General features: G+C 50.0%; 1 protein-coding gene across 1 annotated transcript; it reads right to left on the bottom strand.

The window, feature by feature from the left end:
• Window positions 1-2,035: 2,035 nt before the first annotated feature.
• On the bottom strand, window positions 2,036-5,804 carry CD93 (CD93 molecule). Its single transcript, XM_063391308.1, has one exon. It carries the CDS (start codon window positions 5,605-5,607, stop codon window positions 3,889-3,891), a length of 1,719 nt encoding a protein of 572 aa, XP_063247378.1. The 5' UTR covers window positions 5,608-5,804; the 3' UTR covers window positions 2,036-3,888.
• Window positions 5,805-10,179: the final 4,375 nt, after the last annotated feature.

A 10,179-nucleotide genomic window follows, 5' to 3' on the forward strand; every position in this document is an offset into this window, starting at 1 on the left:
TCCTTCCTATTCCCCATGCACACCTCCAAATGGGTATCCTGTTCCATCAGTTTATCCTTGGGGGATCCCTCTGTGCTGCCGGAACAGAGCCAGGAGCAACCTAAAAATACAACCTAAATATCCCAAGCTTCTCCACTCCACAAAAAGGGGATGTGAGGCTGTTTTCTCATGGAATTCCAACAGCCTCAGGCACTACAATTAGTCTTTGGGATGAGCAGCAAATCCCAAATTCCTCCGATCATGGCAAGGAAGTTTCTTTATTAAACTTTATTAAATTTGATTGAACTTCATTGAACTTTGTCCTTTCTTAAACCCTTGGGGTTTGTTTTGTCCTCTCACAACCCTGGGTGCTTCCTGTAAATGCCGTGAGGCTGTGTGGAAAAGAGAAGTTGGGAATAATAATAATAATAATAATAATAATAATAATAATAATAATAATAACCCAACCCTTATTTAATCCCATTGTACATGTCACATCTGCCACAAAAATGGAAAAGAAATGCCCATGGGATTTAATTCCAGCTGCAGGGATGAACCTAAAGGAGAAAGTGTCCATGGGAGAGCTTGGAACAAAGAATTTATCCAAGCAGGATCATTCCCAGGAATCTCCTGGAGAGCTGGATAACTCTGACTGTTCCTGGCTTTAGGAACACCTGTTGTTCCCACAATTTTCATTTCATTATTTCAAATTCTTCTTCCACTTCTCCTTTTATTTGTTCTTCTGGTTTTTTCCAGAGAAAATCACCAAGCAAAGGGGGAAAACATCCGAGAAAACCATAGGAAAAGAAGGAAAATGGAATGTGGTGGATGGAGAAGGGGAAAAAAAAACCCAATAAATTTCTGCTCTGTCTGGGTTTTTTTTTTTTTTGGTTTTTTTTTTTCAGTAGCTGCAAACCCAGATAAAAAATTCCTTGTCAAGGTTTTCTCCAGGAAAAAACAGAGCCTTCCCAAACAATGATCCCAATCGTCTGGCCTTGCCCCATTGACAACGTTTGTCTCTAAAAGATAATCAGAATGGGGTGGGAGGAACAGGATTAATCACGGTCTCATAATTCCCTTTTATCCCACTGCTCCAAGGGCTGAGTCAGGGTGCCACCACTGCCCTTCCTCCCTTCCTGCTGACAGGCTGCTTTTCCTCTTCCCCAATCCCATTAATCATATTTTCCCTGCCTTTCCCTTTGGTTCTGACTCATCATGGCTGTCCCTGTCACCCTGCTCAGAGTGGGCACTTGGAATGCTTGGCCTGACCCCTGGATCAGGGAGTTTGTGTCAACAGTGGGGAATTTTTGGCTTCATTGCAGGGTTTTGGGATGAGGTTGCTCCATTGGAATGCTGGCAGTTGTCCATGAGGGAATGGAGAGCAATGGAATTGAAAATAATATGAAATATCATGTGATAATAGGATCTAAAAGGGGTTGGTCCTATTATATGATCCCAAAATAGCCCTTGTGCAGAGCGGTGCTGAAATCAACAGGATTGCTCATGGATTTGGGGCCTTGGTTGTGGGATTGGGACCTTGGTCATGGAATCAGGACCTTGGATGTGGGATTGAGAATATGGTCATGGGATTTGGGCCTTGCTCACAGCTTTAGAAACTTGGTCATGGTCTTAGGACCTTGCCCGTGGGTTGAGGTCCTTCCTCATGGGCTTTCCTCATGGTTTTAGGAACTTGGTCATGGGATTAGAATCTTGCTCATGGACTTGGGCCCTTCCTCCTAGGTTTAGGGCCTTGCTCATGGGCTTGGGACCCTGTTCGCAGATTTAGGGGTTTTCTTGTGGCTTTGGGACCTTTTTAAAGGGTTTAGGATCTTTTTTATGGGTTTAGGACATTCCTCATGGATTTAGGACCTTCCTTGTGGCCTTAGGATCCAACACAGCCCATCCCAATGCTCCCACCCCATGGCCTCTGTGGAGATGAAGGGAATGGCCCCTGCCCAGGACCACAAATACTGGGAAAGGCTGAGATCATGGGATAAGCTCCAGAAAAGGATTTGGAATAACCACCCACCCGCTGTGGGGAACACGAGGATTAAGAGCACCAGACCATTGATTTTTAGGAATATCTTTATTAAAACCTGCTGCAAACATATTTTGTTTCTTGGTATTTCATCCAGAGAGAGATGTTGGGATAACTGTATCCTGTATATCTAAGAGCTTCATTCTTGAAAACAAAACACTCATCCATAACAAAAAATTCCAAGGAGCAGGATGAACGTCCCATCTCCTGTGGAAGACAGGGCACCAAATTATCCTGCTCCAATTTGTGGGATTCACCAGTCTCTGGATAACTCCCTGAGGAGCCACAAGATGTGACAGGAAAAATGAGAGATATGAGGCTGGACCCAAGTGGAATTGCACCAGGAGGGAGGATGCTACAGCAGGAAATATTCCATTAGGGGAAATGCAACCTAAACCCTGCTCAAATTCCTGTCTTCCCCTAGATCCACCATCATTCCCCACTGGAATACACAGAGGTTGTAACAGAAACCAGGATTGTGATTTTTGGGGAATAAACCGCACACCTCAGGTCTTTCCCAGCTCTGATTCCACCCTCATCCTTCCTTTTCCTTTTTTATAGCCTTATATCCCATTGAAAACCCCAAAGCTGTCACTTCCCACAGATCCCAAGCTGGCATAATTGCATGGGATAATTAATTTCCTTCATTGATCCAGCTAGTCCCAGTGCTCTGCTGGCTTGGGATTTGGGAATGTTCGGCAGGATTTCCAAGAATCCTGCTGCTGCATTACCCCCCATTCTCCCAACCCAGGCACATGGAAACCATTCCTATCAGCTCCATTTTCCTGTTTGCAGCTCACAATGGAGCCTCAAGACAAGAAAAAAGCAGGAAAGGGTTTTCCTCAGCACATGGAATGACAGGATGCAGCTCCCTGCCCACTGCAAAATCCTTTGTGTTCCATTCCTGGAGCAATTCAGCTCCAGGGACAAAATAATTCCAACAGAAACTTCAGGAACCTGCTGGAACCTTCAAATCCTGTGGCTGATCTTTTACAGCCCTTCAGAGCATGGATAAACCATGGAGGAGGTGCTGATGGATGTACTCCTCAGGATTTGGGGGAGAACTCCCAATGAAAAGGCTGGAAGAGTCTCATGGAATTTTGGGAAGTACCTGGGGAGTAACTTGGCCCAGAGAGTTTTTTGGAAGTTACGAGTTTTATACAGAACAATCAGCAAATATTCCAATTCTACCATGTTCCTCACACAGGGAAAGAGGGAAAACACGCTCAGCTTGGAGTCAGGAAGGATCCTTCCCCAAAAAAAAAGATCCAACAGGAAAAGCCCAACCTCCCATGTGGCTGATGGGAAGGAGAGCATTGTTTTCTCTATTTAGAAGTGGATTTAGGCAGGATACTCTGGAAATGAGGAGGTGGTTATTCCAAACACAGCTTTTCCTACCTTTATGCCATTCCTTGGCTCTGTGCTTAACAGTTTTCCCTGGTTTCAAGCGACAGATTTGTAATAAAACACAAAAAATAACCCTTAAACCCCACCCTGGTTATGCCTGGGGGCCTGTTCAAGCTCTGCTGAGGCACATCCCAACTTCAAACCGTTTTCCATCCCAATTTCAAACCCTTTTCCAGGAGAACGAGGCAAATCCAAGGCTGGAACGCAGCCATGAGCAGGGGGAGCAGTACATAAGGCGCTGCAGGAGAATTCCAAGTGAGCAGTTTCCCTTTAGGAACACGATCCAATATTCCGAATTTGCCTTTTGGGGCAAAGATGAGGAGACAAATTCCACCCCATTCCCTCTCCCCTCCCGTTAACCCTTGGAGCAGCAGGACTGCAAATCCCACCGCAACAGCCAGAGGAGCTCACTTCGGGCACAAAGCATTCCCTCCCACCCTTTTATTGGGATTTTTAACCCCCTCCTACCTGCGCTCCCCGCGGCTCTCGGGCTGCTCGGGCACCCAGCAATAATTATCGGCCGCGTTTTTGGCCGGCGGCTTCTCCTTCTTGGCTGCCCTTTTCCTGCAAGCCACGAGCGCCAGGGCAAACGCCAGCAGGAGCAGGATGGCCACCAGGCTGCCCACGATGTAATACAGCAGCAGCTGTGGGCCGTCGGCTCTGGGCTCGTCCGAGCCGGCTCCCAGTCCCGCGGTGGGCATTCCCAGAGTCCACGGGATGCTCGTGGTCCCTGCGATGCGCGTGGTGCGTGGGATGCCGGAGGTCTGGGGGATGCCGGAGCTCTGGGGGATGCTGCTGGGGCTCTGTGGGATGATGCTGGAGCTCTGTGGGATGATGCCAGAGCTCTGTGGGGTGCTGCTGGAGCTCTGTGGTATACTGTTTGGGATCGCCTCTCCGGGACTGCAGCCGTGGCCATCTCCGTCCTGGAGCGAGTCAGGTGGGCACAGGCACTCGTAGCCGCCGAGGAAGTTGCGGCAGGCGCCGGGACACGGATCCCGCAGGCATTCGTCCACATCCAGGCAGGAATCTCCTCCCGGCTGCCGCTGGAAGCCGGGCCGGCAGGCGCAGCGAAAGGAGCCGGGAATGTTGATGCAGAGCTGCGGACACGCGTGGGGCTGGGCACACTCGTCCACGTCGTGGCAGTGGCGGCCAGCGGGCCCCGCGGGGCGGTAGCCGGGCCGGCAGTGGCACTGGAAGCCGCCAGGAATGTTGTGGCACTGGTGCTGGCACGGCCTCGACTCGCACTCATCTACATCTGAGCATCCGCGGCCGTCGGCTGCCAGGGCGTACCCAGGCTCGCAGCCGCACTCGAAGCCACCCGGTAGCGTCCGGCAGGATCCCTGACAGGGATTGGGATGGCAGGAATCCTCGGGAACGCAGGAGGCCATGTCGGCTGCCAGCACATAGCCGGGGTGGCAGGCGCAGCGCGGGGACTCGCCGGGCCCGTCCAGGCAGAGCTGCTGGCAGCCGCCGTTGCGGTGGCCGCAGGTGACCGGGCACAGGGGACCCGGCGGGTGCCAGGCGAAGCCACCCCCGGCCAGCGGCCCCTTGCAGACGGCGAAGGGCGAGTCCCGGCCGCTGTCGCACTCCACCTCGGCCAGCGTCCCGAAGGGAGCGGCGGCCAGGCGGGCGCTGCGCACCCCGAACGGGGTTCGGTAGGTGACCGTGCCGCGGCCGGCCAGCGGCAGGAGCCCGCACATTCCCTGGAAGCTGAACTTGCAGATGAAAGCCGGGAGCGAGCTCTTGCAGGCCCGGTCCGCCCAGCCGCCGGCGCCGTGCGGGCCGGCCGGTCGCAGGGCGACACAGCGGGCGCTCAGGCAGGTGACCGCCGGCTCGGACGCCCACTCCGAGAAGCTGCCCGGCTCCCCTCCGGCCACCCAGGAGAAGCCTCGCAGCGGCTCCTGCGGCTGCACGCAGTGGCCCCTGGGCAGGGTCAGCCCGAGCCAGGCCGGGCCGGCCCAGCGGGCCGTGGCCAGCAGCTCCCGCAGCCGCGCGGCCTCGCCGGCGCTGCCCACCGGCGCCAGGTTGCCCCCGTTATTCCGGCAGCGCTCCTGGGCGCTTTTCCAGTCGTTCTCATCCCGGTGCAGGGTGTAGCAAGCGCTGTCGGCACATAGCACCTCCACGTCCTCCCCTCTGGAGCACCAGGCCAGCAGCAGCAGCAGGAGAGGCCGGAGCGTGGCCATCCCGCCGGACAAACGGACAAATGACCAGAGGAGTCACATCCCGGTGTCCCACCGAGCTCTCCCGAAACACATCCTGTACTCCCGGGTTTCCTATTTATCACCGGAGGCCGCGGCTTCCTGTAGCGTGGAGCCTCGTTGGGCTCCCTGGCTTCCCTTTCCCGCCGGCTCCTCACTCCCATCCCAAAGTTTCGGGAAAAACACGACGCGTTCTTGCCTTTTTCTTTTTTTTTTTTTCTTTTTTTTTTTTTTCTTTTTTTTTCCCTTGTGGTGTTCCTGCCTTTTTTTTTTCCCTCCAAGAATTTGATTTATTCCCTCCGGCAGCAGCTGAGTTTTCCAAGCCCTAATAGGGACCGGGAGTTTTCAGGCACGTGTTGCTAAAAGGGGAAGGAAAACATCCCAGCTGAAAAGCCGTGGGATCAGTGGATTTCAGCCTCTAAAAAAGAAGGAATATTCGGCACGGCCTCTCCCACGCACGCGCGAAGATTTCAGCACTTTTTTCCTTTTCTTTAAATAGATGGAAGAGCCCTAAAATAGGAGCTGGGTCGTGGGAAGGTCCTGGGAATACCAAGCTCAGCCAGGCTCTGGTGCCATCCCATACAGCACTGTCCTGGCATTCCATGGATGAGGATTCCTCATAGAATTTTAGGTTTAGGCTGGAAAAACTCATCTGTCGGCAAGGCAGTGACAATTCCACTAGAACGGGTTGTTCCAGACCTTGATGTAGGGATGTTCTGTGTTAACAACGGGGCTGATCCCAGTTCCCTCCCTGCATTCCCAAGATTTCTCCTGGAGCTTCCCTCTGGCAGCAGCAAATTCAGGATTTAACCCTGGGGATCTTTTCCTGCTTGGCTCAGCCGTGGATCCACTGCCTGCCACAACCCATGATTTCTTGGGTTAGGTGGGTTTGGAATTCAAAATTGGAATTTTGAATTTCTTTGGGTTGGGTGGGTAGGGAATGGTCGTGACCCAACAGAAAAATGAAACCCAGGAATCTGCTCCTTCACTTTCCTCCTAAATAGAAAAAGCTGCCAAAAACCCCAATAAAAACTGTGGATTATTCCCAGATCCGCTCATGCACAGCATTCCTGGGAAAGCCTGACTGCTGGGATATCTTCTGGAATATCCCATCTGAGTGAAGGTTTGGGGATCCACAACTAACGCTCCCAAACTGGAGCACTGTAGGACAACTTCCCAAAAAAACTGGGAGGAAGAAACCCCACCTGAATGCTGTTTCTAATTGGTTTTATCCAGAATTTGAGGAAGGGGGGGAATAGTTTTGGACTTGGAATAAGAGAGCTCAGCACAGAAGGAATTTCCTGCTGCCAGCCCAGGATATGGCTCTGCTGTTGGAAAAACATGGATCGTGGTTTGTCCACCAAGCCGATCCCACAATTTTCCAACAAACAACTTCTTTCCACAACCCAACTTGGCCTTTTTTATCCAACCAAGTTTTTCTGGACAAAATCTGGGGATTTTTAACTACAGCTGCTGTGGATATTCCCAAACTGGGAAAAATCCCCAAATATTTAAATATAATTTAAATATTAAAAGTCACTTCAGGATAATCAAGGAATTGGTGGGAATGTTCTTCATTAGGATGTGTAGGATGTTCAGTCAGGAATCGTGTCCCAGGGAAGAACTTTTTGTCCAAAACCATGGAATATTTACAGAATACTTGCAAAAATAAGGCTAAAAGCTTTTTCCAGTGGCTTTATTTTATTAAATTTTAAAAAAAATTTCCCTGTTTCCAAGTTTCATGTATAGGAAAGCTGCCTCCCATCACTTTTAGGAAGATCTCCATGTTCCAAGCTTATGTGTGAATATTTTTTGTGACTTTTTGGTGCTGCTTTGATTTTTCTGAATGCTCCATACTCAAATTTTCTTGGATGTTCCCATTGAAAATCCAAGTCCTGGCCCCAAACTTTTAAAAGATTTTCTTTCCCAACCCCCCCTTGGCTGAACACACCCATAACCCCCCTTTTCCCATAGGAATCCAATCCCAGGGATCTCCTGAAGAGAGGAATTCCCACCAAAGGGAATATCCAATACTATTAATTAAAGCAAATAAAAAATCGGGAATTGCTGAAAATGAAGGAATTGGTTAAAAAATGTCGCTCTGAAGTTAAAGAAGGAAAAGGGCTTGGAATATGTGATGTCAACGGCGGCAAATCCCAGGCTTGGGATGAGAGACAATGGAGCCGGAGGGGAGGACACCTGTGCAGGAAAACAATTGGAGGAACCCGGCTCCCTCTAGAGACATCCCAAGGACCCGGAGCCGAGGTTGGGAAGCTCTGGGAAGGCTCTTGGAATGGAGGAGCTCCTGTTACATGAAATTTTGGGAATTTGGGCAATGTAGAGGAGCAGAAATTAATGGGAACAGAATTTCAAGTGCCAGGAAAAGGAATTGCTTTGTTTAGGTTTTCACATCCCTTCTCCTCTGCTTTGGGGGGATCCCACCTGGAATTCTGCATCCAGATCTGGCTCCCAGCACAGGAAACACGTAGAGCTGTGGGAGCAAATCCAGAGGAGGCACCAGGATAGTCAGAGGGATGGAACAGCTCTGCCAGGAGGAAAAACTGGGAGAATTGGGATTGCTCAGCCTGGCAAAAACAAAACAAAACAAAACAAAAAAAGCTTTAGGATGATCCAATTGTGGCATTCCAGCTTGGAGCTGAAGGAGCCAAGGAGGAAAACAGGGAGAGATTATTCCCAAGGGATGGAGTGACAGGAGAAGGGAAATGGCTTCCCACTGCCAGGGAGCAGGATTAGATGGAATATTGGGACTATATGGGAGGGTGGGGAGGCCCTGGCACAGATTCCTAGACAAGCTCTGGCTGCCTGGAAGTGTCCAAGGCCAGCTTGGAGCACCCTGGGATAGTGGGAGGTGTCCCTGCCCATAGAATGAGATGAGGAATTAAAATCCCTTGCAACTGAAACCATTCCATGATGTTTTTCACGGAGTGGCTGAACACCCACCTAGATAGAAATGAGGAAAGGAAGGAGCAGTTCCCATCCCAAATACCCTGTTCTTTCCAGCGATCTCCCTCCTTTTCATGGAAGCAGGGAATTTGTTCCTCGGAGTCCAGATTCCAGGCTGGCATTTTCCATCCTTCCTCCCTTTATCCTCTTTTCTTGTCCATGTTTTTCCAATGTTGGAGCAACTTCCAGGCTAAAGCTGGAGGACGGGAGATGTTCAAAACAACCTGGAGCGAATCCAGGAATTCCGTATCTCTCCAGATAAAATCCAAGACAAAATGCCAGGAACTCCATGGGGTTTCTGCCAGGTGGGAGGGAGCTGCTCCAGGTGTTTTGAGCAGCTCCAAAGATTTTGCTGGATGTCAAGTCAGGACATGAGCTCTGAGTTTTGTCCCGTTTTTCCAGGCCAATTTTTGTTTAGAGCCAGGAACTTCATTTCCATTTCCATTTGGAAATGGTCACTGGGATTCCAGGGAGGAGAAATCCCACTGCTCCCCAGCAGATCCATGCTTCGAAATTTCTTTTGGATAGAAGTGGGGAGCTCTTTCCTCCTGGAAGTGAGGAAAGGAGCACAGCTGGAGTATCAGTCTGGATAGCAGCTGGAAAATTTGGAATCATGGCTCTGGAAGCCTTCCATCCAAGAAGGAAAAGCTCCTCAGATCCAAGTGGGAACTGGACAATCACCCTGGAGAAAATCCTCACTTCAAGGGATGTTTTTCCTCTTCCTTTGTTATCCAAGGGATTTTTTATTATTCTTGAATTTTTCCATGTGTTTGGAAACTCGAAATTGCTGACTAGGTTGTCCTGGGTGGTCTGGGGTGGGAATGTGGGGTGACAACAACCTCTCCTCCAGATGGAGCCAATTTAGGAAAAACAGGAATTCAATCAGAGGCTTCCACCGGGATGGATCCCTCCTCCCATCAAGATATTCTCCAAGGGGTATTTCTGGGGGAGTTCTGGAGTAGCAGGGGGGAAGATGAAGGAGAGGATGGACATTAAATCTCAACTCAAATTCCCAGCTTTTCATTCCAACAAGAGATTTGGGGATATTAATGTTGGAATGCCACCAGGACACCTGGAGAGTGCACACACAAAAATCTCCAGGATTTCTCCAAACAATCCAACCCATCTGGAGGGGCTGCACTCAGATTTGGAGCCCAGAGCAGCCGGAGCAGGGGAATTGCTGCAGCTCTGCAAAATTTCCTCTTATTCCCAAATTTCCTAGTCATCCAGGATGAGCCATCAGGGAATTTGGCAGCTCCTTCTGTTCCTGAGGGAATTCCAACTCACCTCAAGCAGGGATTGTCTAAGGAAAGGAAAATTGGGGGAATTTCCACCCCAAAATACAATGAAAATGGACAACTCTCAAAGGATAGGGAATTCCTGTGTGGCTTTTACTGGGATTTGTGTGTCTGTTCCTTGTGGGAAGCTGGAGGCAAGAGGAACATCTTTAGGATATTTGGGAGCATTTCTTTGCATAAATTAGGATTTTCCGCTGAGCATTCCCACTTTTAGTTCATCCCATTTGGTGGAAGGATCAGTTTTTCAGGTGGAATAATAAGGAATAAATTAATGATAATGATAATGATAATGATG

This window comes from Prinia subflava, chromosome 2 (assembly GCF_021018805.1).
Source record: "Prinia subflava isolate CZ2003 ecotype Zambia chromosome 2, Cam_Psub_1.2, whole genome shotgun sequence".
Taxonomy (NCBI): Eukaryota; Metazoa; Chordata; class Aves; order Passeriformes; family Cisticolidae; genus Prinia; species Prinia subflava.

What these genes read in the sequence shown, in the direction of transcription:
- CD93 (XM_063391308.1), bottom strand. Translation starts at nt 5,607, where the DNA reads ATGGCCACGCTCCGGCCTCTCCTGCTGCTGCTGCTGGCCTGGTGCTCC.